General features: G+C 37.5%; 1 protein-coding gene across 16 annotated transcripts in view; it reads right to left on the bottom strand.

Moving 5' to 3' along the window:
• Positions 1-21770, bottom strand: part of BBX (BBX high mobility group box domain containing) — a 280074-nt gene that overhangs the window by 79262 nt on the left and 179042 nt on the right. For all 16 annotated transcript variants that reach the window (XM_068546792.1, XM_068546806.1, XM_068546805.1 and 13 more), the window contains 3 exons: positions 19025-19195; positions 13496-13738; positions 3194-3389 (listed from right to left, as the gene is read on the bottom strand). In XM_068546792.1, coding sequence (XP_068402893.1) covers positions 3194-3389; positions 13496-13738; positions 19025-19186 — 601 coding nt within the window. In that variant the 5' untranslated portion in view covers positions 19187-19195. The remainder of the gene's footprint in view (positions 1-3193; positions 3390-13495; positions 13739-19024; positions 19196-21770) is intronic.

The following is a 21770-nucleotide window of genomic DNA, read 5'->3' on the forward strand; positions in this document are numbered from 1 at the left end:
TCGGGCATAGTGTTGCCTGAAGACATTAAGGTGTCTCTCTTCTCTTTCTTTTTTGATTTTTTTTGTTTAAAGATATGCCCTTAAGTACATCTTTGAATACTGTCTGTCTCAGGAACTCATGAAGCAACTCTGACTACATCTTACATACAGTCAAATTTTAAAAAAAAATTTTTTTTTGAAAAAAGAATCTGAGGGGAAGGAAGGGAGGGAGGGAGGGAGGGAGGGAGGAAGGAAGGAAGGAAGGAAGGAAGGAAGGAAGGAAGGAAGGAAGGAAGGAAGGAAGGAAGGAAGGAAGGAAGGAACGGCTTAGTAGAGGGGAAAATATGTCACCAAACAATCAGGTGGTCACAAAACAGGTCCATATTGGAAGGTAGCCACGTAGGAATACACAGAGGAACATGAGCTGGTTTGCTGAAATAAGACTCTTTGTTGTTGTTTTAAGAGTCCATCCTTAATTAAATGTTAAGTTTATGAACTATTTTGGCTGCTAAAAGAGACACGTAAATCTATTGGCAAATAAAAATCGGAGAGAGAAATGAATTTAGCAGAAAGTAAAGGTGTACTTTGGTTCTTTGGGCAGCTAAATACTTTTGCAGCTGCCATTCTAGAGATCAGGAGGCTTGCATAACTGCATTCTAATAAAGATAAAAATGTGTTAGTTCAAATTATAAAGTAAAATAGGAACACACTTCCATGATAATTTATTTAAGTTATATACCAATATGACTTTGCTGTATAGATACTAAAACACAGACAAGAAGTCATCATCTTTTATATTAATTTATACTTATATAATGTTATTTGGATATATCAAAAATATATTTATATAAATAGCATGCTTTTCCTTCATCGAGAGGGCTTCTACTAAATTAAATTCTACATAGCCTTCCCTCCTTGGAAATCATACACTTGACTGCTTTGGGGTTATTCAAAATGCAAAATGTCATGTGACAAGGACTATTGGGAAAACAAAACAAAATGAGATTCCATGTTGAGGAAAAGCATAAACTGGCCTCTAAAAGCCCTATAGTATCCCCTAGATTTAAACAGCTAAGCACCAAGTTTCAATTAAAGGCAAATTAATTTGCTTTCATTGTGTTAAAAAGGAACATCACACCAACGTTATCCACTATACACTAGCTTAACAAGGGCTCTGATCATGGATTTCCAACATCCGTCACAGGCCCTTATATATAATGAGATAAATGCGAGAAAGTTGTTTTCCTTCTTTCCTGTATTTTGCTTAAAGAATGCTGTTTTTAAAAGCTGACTTGTAGGGGCTTCCCTGGTGGCACAGTGGTTAAGAATCTGCCTGCCAGTGCAGGGGACACGGGTTCGATCCCTGGTCCGGGAAGATCCCACATGCCGCAGAGCAACTAAGCCCGTGTACCACAACTACAGAGCCTGTGCTCTAGAGCCCGCGAGCCACAACTACTGAGCCCATACGCCGCAACTACTGAAGCCCGCGCGCCTAGAGCCGGTGTTCTGCAACACAAGAAGCCACCGCAATGAGAAGCCCGCGCGCTGCAACGAAGAGTAGCCCCTGCTCGCCGCAACCAGAGAAAGCCCGCGCGCAGCAATGAAGACCCAACCCAACCAAAAATAAATTAATTAATTAAATAAATAAATTTTAAAAAATAAAAAATAAAAGCTGACTTGTAAATATCCTGGTTGAAGTCTAGGTCCCACTATGAATTTGTAGGTATAACAGGTAGATTAATAAACTGTCAGAAACGGTGCTACAGGCAGACATCTTTCACTGCTTTCTGTAGTTTATCTACAATTACTTTTGGTTTTTGAAGAGCCACTGTGTGCAAAAAAAAAAAAAAAAAAAAAAAAAAAAACCCTACATAGACCAATCTAGATTTAGAACTGGGAGAAAAAGCAATGGAAGATAAATGCTAATCAAAGGAATTTATTTAGAAGCCAGTCATAATATCCTCTTATTTGGTCCTGATGATAAAATGTTTTATAAGAGACTCTTACTGACACAATCTGGGGAGTCTAGAGAGCTCACCAAGACTACTAGCAAGTGGGTTGAAGCTAAAATTATACAAAGTAACAGCTAAAACAAGGACAGATTTCTATTCTGATTCCTCTGGGATATGCAAAAGCATCATTTTGGAAGCTCACCTAGAATTATACTACAGACACTTACATAACAATCACCTGAAGACTTTGTTCCCCCAGAATGCTGCCATTGCATCAGACTGCATTTCTTAGATTTACATATGACATCACCACACACTTTGTTATACCATGAATCACACACTGCACTGTTAAATCTCATTAGGCCTACTGGCTATTAAAAAACTGAAGTGTCATCACAATACTGCTTAACTTCCATTCCCAAGCTTTCCATTTTGCAAAATGTTCAGAGCTCTCATCTTAAAGAAAATTTGCTTGTAATAATGAAACAGGAACCCTATAGCTCAACACCAACTTCAATGCTTGCATCCTGCCCAATCTCCCTATTTCATCCCGGAAAACTCCTCTCTTGATTACGGTATTAGAATAGCCATGGAAGATAGAATCATTTGCAGGGTGACTGTAAATGCTTTATTTCATGGTAATAAATGCTGTAGCATTCCTTACCACCCAAAGAGTATTAAGGTCTCATAACAAATGGGACCATCTGGAATGTTAAATTTGCCTGGCCCGTAACAGGAATGGGGCCAGAGAGAGGGCAGGATGGAAATTCCCTCTAAGAAACAGCTGTCAGATCCATCACAGATTTGTGATGGAGTTGTTCATACTCTTGGCTTCGATGTTTAATATCCTCAGATAATCTACATAACTGTGGTTTTTTAGGTATCCAAGATAACTAAGGTGCTTACTGGGACACCTTAATACTGTGCATGGGTGTGTAAGCTATTTTGTTACATTATAAAATTCCCTGAGCTCCTGACAATCTCCACATTGCTGTCTGCTTTTCCATAATGTCAATGTCAGGAATCCACACATATTTGTAATGACTCAACCACTTGGTCTATACCTCCTTTCTTTAACTATATTACATGTACACATTCTATGTATGTATATACTCCAAAGCTTTAAGCTATGCTGCGTATTTGCCATTGCTTCCTATTGGTTAAATTTTGCTTTTCTCTCTCTTTCTATTATCTGTTAAAAATACTGCCTAAATGAATTGACCTGTTCTTAAAGAACAGGTGAAATTAGTGTCTAAACTCACCAGCCATCCCAAAGTTAAGCTGAGGCATTTCTTCAGTCTTTGCTTTCTTGGGGCTTGGCAAGTCTCTTGAAGAGTCAGATGGGAAGGCCCATAGTTTCTTTCGTGGATTGACAGCGGATGTTGGGGATTTCACAGGCTTGTTTGTGGTAGGACACCATTTGTAGCCAGGATTTGCTTTCATAAATGCATCTTTATACTATAAATAAAGAATAGATAACATATTTTAATTAACACATAGATTGAAAATGTTCTAGTACCTTCACCTTACTCCTCTATTTAGATAATGAATGAAAAAAACACTTTCAGTAAGTTCTTTCCTTGTAGAAGAATGACAATCTCAGTACAGGGCTTTAGAGCTAGGACATGAATTTATCTACTAGAAAGTTCATTTGTGGGATGAGGGTTCAGAGGCAACACATTTTGTATCTTTTAATCCTCTTCTTTTTTTTTTTTTAGGATCCAAAAAGTTACCTGACCTTGGTAGAGAAAGGGAGTTATTCGTAATGTGGTGCGTAAAGCAGCACCTGTTTCAACGTAGGTATCAAGTACCTTACAAAATGTGAGTCAGTACCAGGGCCAGTAACTTGATTCTGCTCACTGCTTAATTTGCTAAGTATGTTAAAAGTTAAATCTGTGCTTTACTGTACAGGCAAATGCAGGGAAACCTAACAGAGCAAAGTAATCAGTTGTGGGATAAAAGCACCAAGATCACGAATGGGAAAAGGGGAACAAGGTAGGGCAAACTGATGCAGAACTTTTTAGTTCTTTGAAGATGCAGGGCCATGTGGAAGAAAGAGTACTGGATGCAGAGTCTGATGACCTGGGTTCAAAACCCACCTCTGCTATTAGCCAGCTGTGGACATTAAGCAAATTGTACAACCTTTCTCAGCCTCAATTCTTCCATCTAAAAAGTGTAGCTGCACCTGGTAACATCCCAGGGTTTTGTAATGAGCACATGTGATCTCAAAAGTGAACATGCTGAGAGCTGTGATGTGTGATGTTGCAGATTAATCCATCACAAACTGTATGTCTTTACTTGGAGGTTTCAGACTTCACTGTTAATATCTTCCTTTCTCCTTCATTTTTCTGTGGTTTTCTCCCTTTTCCCCAACTCGGCCATTTCTTTCCCTTTCCTGACAATAATTAAACAAAAATATATTTCTTGCTATTCATGTTATATTGCCAATGGTTATGTTATCTGATAAAATGTATTTTTCATGTATTCTTCAATGATTTTATGTTATATTACTGCTAGATACCTTATTTAATTAATACAATTCTTTCAATCCCCTAAACTTGCTTTTTAAAATGGTCACTCTGTGTGTAAAATTAATTTAGTGTAAGCTCAAAATAGCTTTTTTATCTAACTCATTAAAGAAAAGAAAGGTTCCTTTACCCTTAGTGTAAGAAAAGTATATGTAATCCAACTAACAAACTTTTTCCACCACTTCACTTTAAATCATATAAATGAAAATTGTACTGTAAATAATATAATGCAATGTTAGTAGTCAATGGTTTAGAATCATCCCAAAGAATCACCCTTAATTCAAATTTTCTGAATAATCAATTTTTTTTAACTAAAAGCTGTACATCTGCATATTGATACACAGGTACATGAGGAAGGAAGGTAAGCGTAAGAAACAGTAAGATACAGTTCTACTTTTCCTACAAAAATAATTAAAATGGGATACAAGGCCAGATGCAAACTAGAATTTACCATCACATAACAGAATAAATTTGGAGGTATCAATGTAATGTAAGAGGTACTCTATCCCAGCACATTCACATGCATGGGGGGATATACATGTTAAGCTGAGGCAGACAAATAGCCTCGCCTGCTGTCTGGAGGTGGAAAGTGACAAATGATAGGGTGAGATGAAAGCAGCAGGCACATGCATCATTATTTTGTCCCAGCAAAATGCACACGAGCTGGTCTGTCAGATGAACAGTCATTTGGACAAAGATCACCACTCTATAATGTAACAAAAGACTATCAAACAAATTAACACATTTGTCATAAGAAATTTTAAAAGTTTTGGGTACTTTTGGTGGTTTTTTAAGAAAAAAGTCCCAATTCACGGATGGGACTAGACAGATGGATGTCACTAGCCTTCAGATTTCTTCTGTTTCTTAGGTGTCCCCTTCCTCCCCTCCAATGTTGTCGATCTGCTAGGTAAGATCTTTCCCAGTAAATATTACATCCTTTTCTAAGAATCACTTGGCAATTTGCTTTGATGAAAATCAACATGTGTAGTGAAAATGATAATACTGTCATTCTTATGAATGAATTATTACCAGCATCAACTATTTTTAAAAGCACTGATGGTATTAATAAAGGCTAGCTTAAACTAACTTATGATGTGGAGCTGTGCTGAAGATAACATAAAGCAGTGACAATCACTGACCATAAACATCTCTTTCTCTTGCACTTATTCTACCCACCCACCCACCCACCCATATCCATCTCAATACTCTGTGAGGATCAACTAGGTGACAGACACTGGTTAGACACTGGGGACTAAAAGAGCATAAATTAGAGTCTCTGCCTTCAAACTGTTTACAATCCACAACCAGTAATCAAAATATTACTTCTTCTTATACATGGTCCACGGACTTTCCCCTGGCTCAGGCATGAAAAATAGTTTTGCAGAGGGTCCGTAAAAGGGGAAGCTACCTATGTGCTGAAGAACAAAAGGCAAGAGAAACGCCTGGAGTATGTGAGGTTTTATGGAAAATGGTGACTGAGAATTCACTATGAGAGTCAATGCTCTATAAATGTATTACAATTTTAACCTTGCAGATTCTTAAACTCGATGTAAAACAACATTCATTAGCTCAATCAAGTATATACTTGAGCAAAAGCGTTAAGAATGTAGGAGACAGAGAAAAGAATAACACACAGCCCTTGTCCTTAAGGAGTTTAAAGCTTAGATGGAGACGCCATAAATTCATGAAAAGACATACAGGTCAACACAAGCAGTGTATGAACACCAAGTGAGGGCGGAGGCAGGAAGAACCCTCAGCGTGTGAGGATGTCTGTCCTTGGAACTGGGCTCATCATCAATCACTTGCTCTGATTCAGCTATAAGAGACAACAGAAAGGCTTAATCATTTGTTGTGATGAGGTTATTAGGAAAGGGATTACAGAGAAAGCTGAGTAAGGGAGAAATGAAAAAAGACTATATATAGTCTGAAGCAAATAGCTGAGTGAAAGTATTAGCAAGCTGGTCAACCACGTGGGCAAAAATCCATCAGCACAGGACTGAAAGGACCAAAGAGACAGGCCCACCCACCCAGATCCCCAAGGCAGGGCTTTCATGCTGGGGGTGGGAGGGGAAGCTCAGTTATCCTCCAAGAACATCAATCACAGGCTACTGGCCCTATCTCCTAGGTAACTAGCCTCCTGCTAAAACACTGATTTTTTTAAATCTCCCATTAATATAAAAATTCCTATTTTATTTTATTTTTGCAAATTTCCAACTGATTAGATAACCTAAGTGAACTTACCTTATAGGCACAGATCCTGACTTACACAAGATGCTTAGTAAATGCTGGCTCCCTTCTGTCCACCCTCAACTACTACCACATTTCATTCGCAATGATAATACATCACTGTTATTCAATAATGGTATTAAATACATACCCTTTGTCACAGTATTCTGTCTACTTCATATATGACAATGGCATTACTATACACCAAAAGACAACACTCTATTATGTTAATCTTTAAAAAATTGGGTCTCAACATTACATACTTTTGCAGATCATTTATAAGAATGGGAAATCTGATCTTAAAAAGCACCTTAAGGAGAGACGTACTTATTAACTGTCTTACAATTGTCTGTTTCTAATTGGAGGGGAGGGGATGTATCAAAAAGTCCAGGAGTATTTCTAGCTATTATTACAGTCTAGATCTTCTCAACAGAGTGAAAGAGAATGATAACCCTGGTGAGGTCCAGTAATAAGGGACCCTGGGAATATCTATACAAATAAAGAGAGCTGATTCTGGTACAAATATGTGAAATATCACCATGATAAAAAAAAAAATCTACCAGAATTATGAAGGAGAGATTACACAGGAATTATCTGATTTTTAAAGAGCTATAACACACTTTTAAATCTTAGAACTCTGCAGGGGGCTAAGTGAATCCCTAGCATAATAAATTTTGAGACAGCTAATGAATTTTGAGACAGCTGTACTTTTTCACATTGGCAGGCAGAAATCACACTATACAGGGTGGAAGAGGAGAGGAAGATATTTGAGAAGTGGCATTAATCTGTACTTCCTTAGTTTTAGGAACTTTCCCTCACAAAACTTTAAAACTTCTCATTTAGATCTGAATTCTTCTTACTAGGTATTTTAATAGGAAGGAAATTTAATTAGACTTTTATATGACAGAACATTGAATTAAGTTTATGGTTCCAACAGAACAAAAATATTTCAAATTATACATTAACCTATAAAACTTTCAATGTTAAAGCCACTCCAGTAAAAACTATACACTTCAAAAAGTGACTTGAATAAGTGACCAGGGAATTGTTCGGTTCTCTTGTAGAAAAGTCATAAAGGAAAAACTGAGTTGGCTACAGATACGGTTGCCTAAATTGCCTGTAAGGATTACTGTGGCAACGGTAGTTCATTTTCACGTATAAAGTTTTTTAAAGGACAATTTTACTCCCTAATTTGGGTAAGGAGGAGAAAGTCAGTTCAATCAGTTAGCACCATTTAAAAAGTACCCAAAATTTCAGAATTTCTTTTAAAATGTAATTTTGGTACATTTTAAAAGGTAGATAGGGATCTGGGTAAGAAAACTATCTACATTTCTGAAAATGTATGAATAGATAATTCATGTTAACTAATTTGAATTGTAAAATGTTTTCTTTAAAAAATGTGTTTGCTTAGGTTTAGTAATTTCCTTAAACACTTTAAACCTTTTCTTTAAAAATTAGTTTATGGCATGAATTTGCAATGTTTCAAACAGTACAAAAGTTAATTTTTACCTACATCCCTTTGAATGACCACAAATTCCAAAGTAATCAAGATTTACTGTAGGATACTGGAGTATTAGGTCCCTCGATCAATCCAAATATTAACATCTGAAACCAATACCAAAAATTAGTTTTAAGAGACTCAGTTTAAATTCTCAATATGTCACTCACTATGAGGTCTATTTTTTTTCTCACTAGCTATGGGGTCTTTATAAAGTCTCTATAATTTTATTTAATTTGAATATTTAAATGGTAGTGTTTACTAACAATTAGCAAATGGATTGATGTTTCTGAAATCAAGTAGTTAGCTCACTTAATGGAACATCTATTTTGTTAGGGATTATTAATCACATTGGACAGTATCTGCCAAGTTGGGCAAATGATGCATTTTAATTTTGTTGATTCTTGTGTTTCAAAGACTAATTTTGTATTTCAGTAGCACTTCAGCGTGTTAACAGGTCCTAATAAAAACAGTAAAAGATTACTAGGTAAAGAAGTAACAAATACACACAAACATAAGTTTGCTTATCAGGAACAACTAACGTTTGTATAGCATTTTAAACTTCATACCATGCCTGTGCACACAATGCCTTATTTGCATCTTACCTCGACCCTGTGAGGGCAGGCATCTTTATTGCCAATTTATAGATGTAGAAACTCAGAAAGGTCTGAGAATGGAGAAGGCCAAGTATGAGAACCCAAGCTCTACTACTACTAATTTGCTGCCCTGGATAAGTCACTTAAGTCCTCTGGGCCACAGTGTCCTCATCCTTAGCTTTCGGAAAATAATATCTAAGTCATGGGATTATTCTTAGGATTAAATGAGTCAAATGTTTATAATGGAATCCTGGGCAGAATAAAGCAATATTCAAAACTTGGTATTATTATTTCAAAAATAAACACTTGAATATTTGTTATAGTAAGGAAGTCCTGACATCTGGAACACAGGCATGGGAAAGGTCTCAGAAACAAAAAGTACTGGGAAACATGAAGCCCAAATCTTTGGTTTTACTACCCACCTCCCCGCAAAGTGGCGGGGCCCCTAATTAAGTGATACTCAGAAAACCCCACACAGAGTAAAGTCATTTCATTAGAGGCAGTCCAAAGTGGCTGACAGAAGAAAAAAATGTCAACTGACAGCTGAGGGTGGACCGAAAAGAAAGACTCATGGAAAAGCAAAGAGGAAATTCAAAAGAACAAAAGGGTTAAGAATCATTTAATATACAGATAAAAATATGACTGTAACTCAATTGTTCACAAAGGTCTCACCAAATTACAGATTATAAAATTATTCTTGTAGAGAAACAATGGGTTGAAATTTTGAAAAAATTCAACAAGCATTCTAAAATTTTTAAGTAAGGAAGTATTTAAACAAAATATTACATAAAATTTCCAGGATAAATATATAAAATAAGAGTGTTTAAAGAAACAGCAAAGTTTCATCTACCTAGAAATCACTTTTGTGTAACACTTGTTTCTCCAGAATGTGGGGATAAATGAGGTGCTGCTCTAGCTTAGTAGTATGAAAGATGCCACAGCATTCTTGTAAAAATACAAATCCTGTTAAGCATGATGTGATAATTAACAAAAACTGTTCAGAGTAATACATGAGAAAATGACGGTAAATCTTCTTTGGAGAAGAATACATTTCTGATGAAATCAAAGCAAGGGAATGAATACGTTAATTTGATCTTGAAGAAACATGGAGGAAGAACTGATCACTAAAGACCCCATGGAGATTTGTGGTGATAATCTCTCCTAGACTACTGACGACAACAGATACCAACATTTACGAAAGGCTATTACAGTTTCCCTTCAAGCTGTATTTTATTGCATTTAATTCCACAGCTCTTTTATTGACATACAACTGAACTTCCAACTTTTCAGGCCAGTCTCTCAAGATTTTTTGCCTTTATATCATCGTTTCCTGTTACTCTGATACAAATACCCCAGGCTTGGAGTAAAACTTTCTTGTTCTTGAAATTGTTCTTCCTTTTCCATACATATCTGCTCTTATCCTCGCCTTTCTTCTGAATCCTGTACCAAAGCCCACGCCAAATTCTATCAACTTCATAAAGCCTTTCCTGAAATACCCCCAACCTGACCCCAACCTCTGCACAGGCAGACTCTTCCCGTAAGACCCACGACACGTTATTGTTACCATTTTTGACTGACTTACTCAAATCTCTAGTCTCTCAGCTGTCTAAAGTGAGCAGTATATACTAAAAGGATGCTAGAGTCAACTAGGCAAGAGTATCCCAGGCTCCACCAATGTAGAGGTGGTCAAGATACTAACTCCAAAGAGCCTTAGATCCCTGCTCTGAAGAATGGGATAACTGACTTTACATGTTTGTGCTTAGGTAAAACATCCAGTCTGGAATGAACCAATCAATAAATGCATGCATTCTGCCTCATGCCTCAGATCCTACAAAAACCAAAGGAGGGGGTATTATAAAGGTCACTCAAAATTGCCTTAACTTTCCAGGTCCTCCCCTCTTCTTTGCACTGACTCTGCTCTACCTGAAGGACAACATATGTGATCCTCTACATTGACTGTCCATTAATTAACTATGACTATTAGTTTAAGTGGCATGTGGAAGTTTCCAGCAATATCCTAGTCAAAAATGCAGGCTTATATTCATATATTTGTAAGGGGAAATGTTAAAAGGAAAAATAATATTGTTTCTGGGTCTCCTAACAGGCAGTTGAAGAAGCTAGAGCCTGTGAATGTCCACAACACTGCACCATCATGCACACTGCTGAATTTAAGAAAAGAACCCAGGTTATATCCTTAGGACAGTATTTTTTAAATTACTTACAACTAATTATTGCTCTAATGAGATTCATCAGAGAATATGAAACCCTCTTTCAACCATTTTTTTCAACAATGCCGATCAGTACTGGGAAATTATTCAAGAAACCGAAAACAAATCCCATAACAGGTATGCCCTCTTACCAGATGCACAAATAGAAAATAACCAAAAAGCAAGGGAAGAGTCAGAGAAAGTTTTAACAGGTTAAAAAAAATGATCTCTTCAAAGTTGTATTAATTATTACTTTAAGAATATATTTTAAAAACAAGAAGAGAATGGAAAAAATTAAGTATTTCTCATTCAATTGGTAATGACAGAATAGATATTGGTGAACATCACATAACTATTTACACTCACATGCAAACTATGCTGCAAGACTATGTCTTGTTCCTGATAGAGAACACATTTTAAATTGGGGGTTTAAAATTACAAGTTTACACATATAAAAATAGTTTTAAAAATGACTGCCTGGAGAGAGGGGACCTTGAGGAACGGAGACCGTATTTATCACTAACAATCATTAAGACCCGGTACATTGAAGCCACCCAATAAGTTTTTGTTGATTAAACTGACATTTCAATTAAGGCTGCAATATTAACACAAAAAGCACCAGCACAATTACCTGTACTTTAACGTAATTTCAAAACCATTTGGTAAATAAGTTGAAACAAGTATCACTTATGCCTAGAAACCAATTGTATAAAGGATTTTCAAAGCAACTGAACCTTCCACACTTGGTACTAGAAGTGAGACAATATTTCATAAGAGCAACAAGGCAAGTTGTGAGATGGAAGATCCAGTTATGGTCTCTACTTGAAGTGGGTTTGCAGTGGGGGGCACCTTATCAGATTTAGATTTCATTACTCACCACAGTGGCAAATACTGTGAAGCTAATTAAGTAATTAGTAAAGGAATTCCTGTATGAAAATAATGCTTCCTCCTCTTAAAAATGGCCACCTATTTGGTTTGTAAAGTAGCAGTATTTAAGAAAAAGCAAACAGTATACGTGAGACAGGCTGCAGGTTATCCAAAAACAGTAATCCAAAAACAAACTCATGAGTTTAATTATAGGAAGTCTGTGCAGTTCCCTATGAGGTTTCAGATAATTGTTTGTTTTATCATATAAGCGTGACTATGAAAGGATCTAAAGCTATTTAATGGGAAAATTTTACTGTTAATTACTGTTATGCTCGTGAAAATGTCCTGCAACATTTAAAATCATGTAGGTTACTGGAATTGATTTTAAATTTTCTAGACGCTCTACATAGTTAAAATCCTGTCTTTAACAATACAGTTAATTCCTGAAGCCTTATGTAATCGTTAATCACATAGCAACTATGCTAATCATTTACTCTGGATTCAAATTTCCCTGAACATTGCATAAGAAATTTTTATGTTCCATCTTAGCTTGTTAAAAAACTCAGTAAAACCACAGCAATTGAAAGAACTATTTTTCTACATACTGAGATATCTAATAAAATGTCTCACTTGAAACTCTGTATTTGTCCCCTGCTGGTTCATCTTGCCATAGAACTTAACCAAATGTTTGCGTGGCTAGGGCTTGCATGAATCAAGATTATTTGCAAGTTGCAACACTCAAGAAACAGAATTACTTCTTTCAAGTTTAACCACAATGATATTGCTTTGCTTTCCCCTTACTTGCTAAATCCATTAGACAATACATTTTAAATGCATAATGAACTCACATTAATTTAAGATTATTTTAGGAACAGACCAGAATACAATTTTTCAAGAAATTTACTCACATTTTGGAATTAATGCCCCACCTCTCTGAATAGCCTTCCTGCATAGAAATACTTCTCACCAACTATTGCCTACACAGTGTTTACATGCATGCACACATCACAGTACATCCTGTTCCACTGCCATTCATTCATTTACTGGTTTTAAATATTCATGCTGCACAACCTACAGAAACAAGTCAACGCAAATCTCTTGGTAATTGCGTTTATTGCAAAATCAAAACGTATTAGCGCTGGAAGGGATACAAATTTTGCTCTAACTTTCTCATTCTAAAAACATATTTTAAAAAAAGAAAAGAAAAGAAAAGCTGAGACCCAGAGATTGACTTAGATATGGTTACAAAGCTATTCAGTATCAGAACTAGATTAATATTGTCAGTCTTTACTATGGGCATTCTCTGACAGCAGAAGCGGGTTCCTAGAAAAACTAAAAACAAAAACCATTCATAATAAATAAAATCACCTTCATAAAAATCAATCCCCCACATCAATCAGTGGAATATACACAATGAGAAAAAACTTCTTGGTAATAGGTTGCTTTTGGCACCTCACCAGTATTTGCAAGGTGGACTTGGAACTCAGGGATAGGAACAAAGCTGTTATGTCTTCACTTAACACTTGATTCAAGGATTCACCTTCGTGCTGCTAGACCTTTAGCACGGACTCCAAATTTACTGACTGGGGGTTACAGGATTGGTTGCTCACAGTCACCATAAAACCTCGTCACTGTAACCTACCTCCTTGGCCATGTCTGTGTATTTCTGCTTTTCCTTTGGATCAAGAACAGCCCACCAATCAGCTAGTATCTTGGTAGCACCTCGGTTATCAAGCCTGGGGTGTTCCTGACGTACAAGGGAGCGATGACGTTTGCAAAATAAGAGAAATGCATTCATTGGTCTCCGGGCTGGCTGTTCTGGTGATTCATCATCTTCAGTTTCACCAACATCTTGCTCTAGACCATCGGCCCCAAGAAGTTGAACCTATTAGCAATGAAACAAAAGCCAAATGTTTAACACATCCTGGATAACTTTGCTTTAACAATTAGTCTTGGTTTTCAAATTGTATTTTTCCTTAGCTCCACTTAAACAACTTACAAATTGGGGGAAAAAAACGATTTTTTAAAAGTCATCAACCACTGTTTGTGGTTGGTAACCAACTTAAGATGTTTTCTTTTGCTTAGTTTCTATAGCAACCTGTGCATGTCTGTATTACAGCATATATTACATTGTTGTTATAATCGCTTACATTTTTTTCTCACTAACAGTGAGCTCTTTGAGGACAAAAGCTCTCTTATTTTCCTCATACACAGTGCAGAGCTTAATGTCTGGTCTAACATTAGTATTTAACTAACTACTGAATGAAGGATTCAACCCATTCTGTGATATACGGGTCTCAAGATTAACAACAATATCCACATAAGATACATGAGCATTAGTTCTGTCTTTCTGCTCTTTGGAATGTGCTGTTGTACAACTAATAATATGAAAAATGTTTAACATGAAAGTAGATAAAAATCTAATACAGACTACTTAATGTTTTTGTGCATACCACAAGTGGAGCCTCCTAGTGTAAAAATCAAAACAGACCTCTAACATTATCTGAAGGAAGAACTACATAGTAAATTTTCAAGCTTGTAGACGTCACACTTTCTTGTCCACTGAAATTCAATGGTGATAGGGCTTCAACTTTCAAAATCTGTTTTGAATCCTCCCTTTTCCTAAGCATTTCGTTCAAGGTCTTCAAGGACTTCTGCAAAGCTCTGATCCTCTCCATCTGTGTCATTCTCATTGCCACTGCCCTAGTACCACTCTTGCCTATGGCCTTGTCTTCCTGCTTTCAATCTCTTACAATACTTCCTGCGCATGGCTGCAGGTTAAATTTCTTAAAGCACATTTCTGATCACAGAATCTCAGAATATAACAGGATTGTTAAGTATCTTCTAAGGCTAAAATATGACAGTGCAACCAAGAACAGAAGTCCAGAATGCTTACTAAAACCATTTCTTTACTTGCTGCTTCATAGTTAAAATCAAGAAGGATCGAGGTAGTTGTCAGACTGCATTACACAGTAGGGCAGTAGTTCTTAAATATGAGTGGGCACTGGAATCCCTGGAGGTCTTGTTAAAACACAGATTAAGTCCCATTCCCAGAGCTTCTGATTCTGTAGGTTTAGAGTGGGCCTTGAGAATGTGTATTTCTAACAAGTTGCCAGGTTATGCTGAGGCTGCTGGCCTGGGGATCACACTTTGAGAACCACTACTATAAGGCAACCAGGTTCTCTTATATCGTGTTTATTGGGCAACAGTTACAGACGCTCTAGGACAAATCACTAGCTTAATCCAATTAGATGTTTTTAAAAAGTCTTTTAAGTTTAAATTAAGTATTGCACATGCATTTAATTAACCATCAATTATCTTCAAACACAAATAGTACAGAACAATCGTGAAGTCATAGCTACTTGATTTGGAAATACATTAGGGATTATTACTGGGGGTGAAGGATACAGATTTATCTTCCTCATTATGTGTACAATCATTAAAAATGATTTGAGTTTTCAAGGAATATTTATTTAGCATTCTGAAACTGAGAAGCTACAGAAAAAATTCAGGCATAAAAAAATGTATTATGTAGGTTGAGGAAGTAATTATAGTTTCCCTTCAGAAAAGAATAACTTTTGATTCAGTTACTAAATCATAAAACTCAAGCCAAGAGCTGAGATAAATAAGACAAATCCTGGCCCAAGGAGCTCACTGTTTGGGGAGAGGAGAACGATATATAAGCAAATAAATTAAAAAGCAGGATGATGACTGCAACAATGAACCAGTGCAGTAATGAAGCACTAGCAGAGGGGCAGGAGAACAGGGGAGTCTCCCTAGAAAAGGTGTGGTCTGGGCTAAATTTTGAAAGATGAATCAGAGTGTGTAGGGTAGTCAATGGGGAGTCATGGGGAACTAACAGAGATTAAAGCTCAATAGTTCAGATACTTATATGCAGCTCAATAGTACCAGTATATAAAAGATTAGAACAGGAATCTAAGGTTACAGAAGAAGGTAAGGGCCACTTCATGAAGAATGTGCTCTGTCGTGTTAAAAAAAAGAAAAGAAAAAAAAAGTGCATTTAACCTTGTAAATGAGTGGTTTCAGACTGCATGGATCAATAAAAACCCTTGGGAGGGGACCAACACAGATTACCAACTTTTTGTTTTGCCAAGTATGAACATTAAAAAATTTTTTAACTACTATCTAATATTATAATTGTTTCATTAAATTAACTAATCACAAAGTAAGTAAACAAATAAATAAATGTATGATATATAAATTAAATTAAAACGAAAAGGTATCTGGACCTATTTTTCTTTCACCAGAGGCCAAGTAACACTCTGCAACAAATCAACACTAGCACTGGACCAGGAATATGGAAACCACAGCTGGATGCAATTAAGAGCCATGAGTGGTTTTAAGCAGGGGAAAGACATTGTTAGATCTGTATTTTGAGGGAACTCCTGTCATCAGTGTTGAGCATAAATTACAGTAGCAAAACTAGAGTCAAACAAAACTAGAGGAACAAGTTAAAAGTTTATTCCAGCTGTCCATGCGAGAATGGAGACAGGGCTGAATCAAGGCAGTAATCATGAGAATGGAGAACTGAAAACAGAAACAATATTCACTAATGAGGTAGAACCAAGAGTGACTGGTGTCTAACTGGATGTAAAGGTTGAAAAAGGAAGAGTGTTTCCAACTTTGGCAGCAAGATTCCTTCACACACAACAGAGAACACTTTTTCTCAAATGAGAGAAATTAGATCTGGTGGCAGAATGTGAAGTGGCTCTTAGCAGAGAAGTCCCAGTTGGGATAATGAACTGATGTACCAATATAAAGAAGTAAGGCCAAGGGTGTGGGTGAGATCTCTGAATGTGGACCGAAAAGAGAACAGGACTCGATGACTTCATTCTTTCACTTAATAACTATTTACTGGGCACCCGATACGGAGCAGGCACTGTTCTAGGTGATGCAGACATAACAGTGAGCAGACAGACCCCCCATCCTCATGAAGATGAAGAGTAGCACAACTGGCCTGCCACTCTGGAAGGCTCTCTCTGGCTGCTTTGTTGAGAACAGACTGTAGAACGGCAAGAGCAGAGGCAGAGAGAGAGGCAGAATACAATAATCTGCACTAGCATTGGTGGTGGCTTGGATCAAGGTAGCGGTAGTGACATTGCTAACAAGGGGTCAACTTGAGAACATATTTTGAAGGTATGGCTGAGAATTTACTGATGGATGGACAGATGTGAGACTTGAGCAAAAGAAAACAGACAAGGTTTCAGGTCTGACCAACTTGACAGCTGGAGCTGCCATTCACTGAGAAAGGAAAGATGTAGGAGGATGGGGTTTGCAGGAGAAAAGTGAAAGCTTCATTTTGAACACATTCAAACTGAGATTCTGATTTGATACCTAAGTGGATATGTCAAGTAAACAGTCAGAAATACAAGTCCAGAGTTTAGGAGAAAGGTCCAGGGTGGAGACTGGAATTAAGATAAGAAGCCCAGAGAACATCAGCATTTGAAGGTAGAATAATGGAGGGACATCAACTGGAAGGAACTAGAATGGTATAGTTGGGAAGGGAGGAATAGAAGTGAGTGATTGCTGTCATGGGAACAGCAGACAGCTTCAAGGACCAAGTGATCAACAGGTGCAAATGTGTCAGAGAGATCAAATTAAGCATAAGCATAAACTTGGCAATTTCCTCAAACAGGAAGAATAACACCATTTCTCTGAAAACGGAAAGGAAAAGATGGATAAGGAGTGAGATAAGAGTAAGATGAGTAAGTAGAGAAAGCTGAAGGAGTCATTTCTGGTGGCCTCTATTTTCTCTGTGAAAGAGAAGAAAAGTTCAACAGTGAGGAGACCATAAACACTACCCAGAGAAGATGTCTGTGAAACAGGGAAAATGTTTATAATTCCTGCTGAGACTAGTGGAAGAGGGAGCTGACCCAAGCCTAGGACAAAAGACTGAACGGATATCGAAGGCCTGAAGAATAGTAAAAGCATGTTTATGAACTTTGTAGTGACACAAAATAAGTACTCATCTATTTTTTATTGATTGATTGATTGATTGATGGCTGCGTTGGGTCTTCATTGCTGCGCGCGGGCTTTCTCTAGCTGTGGTGAGCGGGGGCTACTCTTCGTTGCGGTGCGCGGGCTTCTCATTGCAGTGGCTTCTCTTGTTGAGGAGCACGGGCTCTAGGCGCGCGGGTTTCAGTAGTTGTGGCGCGCAGGCTCTAGAGTGCAGGCTCAGTAGTTGTGGCACACGGGCTTAGTTGCTCCGTGGCATGTGGGATCTTCCCGGAGCAGGGCTCGAACCCATGTCCCCTGCATTGGCAGGTAGATTCTTAACCACTGCGCCACCAGGGAAGTCCAGTACTCGTCTATTCTTCTACTGAGCATATAACTATTCAAAATCTACTCTGTGCCAGCCACCATTCTAGGCTTTGAGGAAGGAGAAGAGGACAGGAAGGGCAAGACCCCTGCTCTTACCGAGCTATAGCCTAGTTTTGGAAGGCAGACATAAACAAGTGCACAGCTAAACACAAGGCAAATAAGAAGTGTGAGGGAGGAAATCCTCAGACGTGGAATGCATTGGGTGGGAGGGACACCTGAGATGATGGGGAGGTAGTCCTTGTGCTGAGACCTGAATGACGAAGAGGAGGAACCAGTCATGCCAAGATCTGAAGGGACGTGTGGCTTTCTAAAGCCAGCCGCACGGCTGTGTGACTTTCTCGCAAGATCCGGCTGCTCAAGTGTGAGACCAGAGGAGGGGACCAGGAGGACTGACTGAGCACAGAGGCACGGAGGGGTGACAGCAGCCAGATGCTCTGGAGGCCTCAGAGATGAGGACCTGAACAGCTCTGAACCTGCCTACGGTGGCGAGGCTAGGCTGGGAGGGAAGAAAGAGAGGCCAGGAGCAACAGGTGGGTGCAGGTAAGCACCTCAAATTTTATGAACTCACTGCGTTTGAATATTGTCTGCAAATTATTAGTTAATTGACAGAAATACTATTTAAGAAGGATCTGTTTCAGTTTAAACTACTACTACAGATACTTTAAGAGTCATCAACATTTGGAATAAAAATGCAGATTAAGTAGTTAACTAGGATTCAAGTTATACAGACTGTTAGAAACGCCTCCTTTGCACCACACATGTTCACTGCAGTTTCTAGAATGAATGGTCAAACAAACTTAAAACTTCTACAATAAAAGGAGGAAATCACCTTATCAATATCCTCCTCTTCGTCGTCCTCTTCTTCCTCTTCTGAAAAGTCAAGAAGTTTCTTTGCTAGCAATGGATGCCACTGAAGACACTTTCGTTTTGGTCGTTTTCCAGCCCCTTCTCCTTCTGCTGAATGATCTTTATTTCTATTACTGCCTTTCATTACTGTGACCTGTAGTAATGAAAATAAGGAGAAACAGAGAAATCAAAGTAAATTTGATTAAAATTAGTTTATTTAGCTTCCTTAACTTTAACTGGATTATAGTTTTAATGATTAAAATATCTACCAGCTTAGACATTTACTGGATTCAGTAAGAACTAAGTACATAATCAAACATTCATTTTAGTGGGTTAAATTGCTAATAAAATTTGCCTTTTATGAAATCTGCTTCCTTCCACTTCATAACTTCAGAACTCAAAACCCAAATAAAGTGTTAGGATGATTACAAGTTACTGTCACCTGTTCGTATTTACTCAAAATAGTGTTTCTCGAAGTTTTCCACCAGAGGAATGTGAAAGATACCTCCCAGGGGAGCAAAGGTGCTCACAGAGGTGGGCCTCCCTACATTCTCCAATGGCTCCTATTTTATCATCATAATTTACATGAATTTCACATTCTAGACTATGATAAATCTGAGTCTGAAGTATTATTAAGTAAAATGAATGCTTTATAAGAATCAAATGTTTTAGATTTAAAATAAAACTATTTCATAAGACGACACACATTTTTCAAAAACTAACTGTGCATGGGGGCTTCCCAGGTGGCGCAGTGGTTGAGAATCCGCCTGCCAATGCAGGGGACACGGGTTCGAGCCCTGGTCTGGGAGGATCCCACATGCCGTGGAGGAGCTAAGCCCGTGCGCCACAACTACTGAGCCTGCGCGTCTGGAGCCTGTGCTCCGCAACAAGAGAGGACGCAATAGTGAGAGGCCTGCGCACCGCGATGAAGAGTGGCCCCCACTTGCTGCAACTAGAGAAAGCCCTCGCACAGAAACGAAGACCCAGCACAGCCATACATACATACGTAATACATACATACATACATAAATAAATAAATCTAACTGTGCAGCCTCCAAGGATCCCGTCTATGCATGAATCACTCAGTGGGATGAGCCCCCTCTGTACCAGCCTGTGATACAACAAATCACAAAGATCTCTGCATCTCCCTATTACATATGCACTACAATCCAGCAACAAAGTTTTGCTCTCTAGGCTTCTTTCCCCTAAAAGACGACTGGCTGAAATAGCTAGGCTATAGTCAGGCTATGAATCTGACAATATCCTTCAGAAGCCGAAAATTCTAAATTATTTTTCAGTGAATATTTTTAAAAGTTTTTCTCAATGAAAGAAACTACATATTTATATTACAAAGGTGAAAATAACAAAAAATGAGGTTTACCTTCTCCATCATGCCCAGCCCCACAGCCCAAAGGTAGATTATACACAGTTTCTTACATGCTTTCTCATAATTATTTAATATTTTTCATTCATTCATCTGAAGTAACATTAATATACAAATTACTCTTTATACATACTCATGTGAAAACTGAAACAATACAGTTAAATGCCATCAACTTAAATGGTTCACGCTGACAATTACAAACGTAAGTGCCGTTGCCAAAATCACAGGGTGGTGGTCTTTTTGGTCAGTTTAAATCTGTATTGGTCCAAACACTTGCAAAGTACTATCAATGAACTTTTAATGCCATGTTGCTGACACTAGGATCCATGAACATATAGTTTCAGTATTCATCTAGTTCTCAAGCCTTCAAAACAATACGACATAAGCAATTTTTTAATCTTCCTTCCTTGTTTCTGAGTTTGGGGTCATATTTAAGTCTTCTTCACTTCAAAATCGAAAAATACTCACTAATGTTTCCTTCGAGAACTTACGTGACTTCATTATTCTAAAAAAACCACGTAAGTAACTGATCAATCTGGAATTCATTCTGACAAAGGAGTGAGGGAGGGATCTAGCTTTTTTTTTTTTCCCCGAATAGCTAACCAACTGTTCCAAACCACTTATTAAATCGTCCAGCTTTTCCCCATTCCTTTGAAATGCTACTTTTATCCTATACTACATTACCACATGTAATGTGTATAAGTCTACTTCTGGATTCTCTTCTGTTAATAATCATCTCCTCTGTTTTCCTATCCTTTGACCAACTTTAATATCCTTAGGACAATATCATTCTGTACCTTTGTCTATACACAAATATATCAGTAAACACAGCCATTTAAAACTTTTAAGTTGAAAATATCATGCTCTTCTAAGTCAATACACCTTGATCATCCTCATTTTGTAATAACCACATAATATTCGAAAATAGGAACACATCACAATTTTCTCAATTATTCCATGATTGATAGACGTTCAGATTTTTTCTTGTAGTACAATAAAATCTTCATTTTAATAATCTTTTAATCTTCATTTTGATAAAATCCTCATTATTAAAAGCTGTGTCTAGTCAAAAAAAAAAAAAAAAAAAAAAGGGTGGGGAGGTGAGAAAAACATGTTCCCGTGGTTTTTTTAGCAAGAAACTTCTGCTGAGTATCTGAAGCAATTACATGATTCATGTGGCTGCCTCAAGAGTAGAAGTTATTGAAAACTCTAAATGGAATTAGTTATCTGGTATGCTCTTAATAAATAATAAAGGAACAACGATTTCTTTGAATTGATAGACCATTTAACGATTCCCAGTCTATCTACGAATAAAACTTGGCATGCAAAACCCAATTTCTAAAAA

Source organism: Eschrichtius robustus, chromosome 6, assembly GCF_028021215.1.
Source record: "Eschrichtius robustus isolate mEscRob2 chromosome 6, mEscRob2.pri, whole genome shotgun sequence".
NCBI lineage: Eukaryota > Metazoa > Chordata > Mammalia > Artiodactyla > Eschrichtiidae > Eschrichtius > Eschrichtius robustus.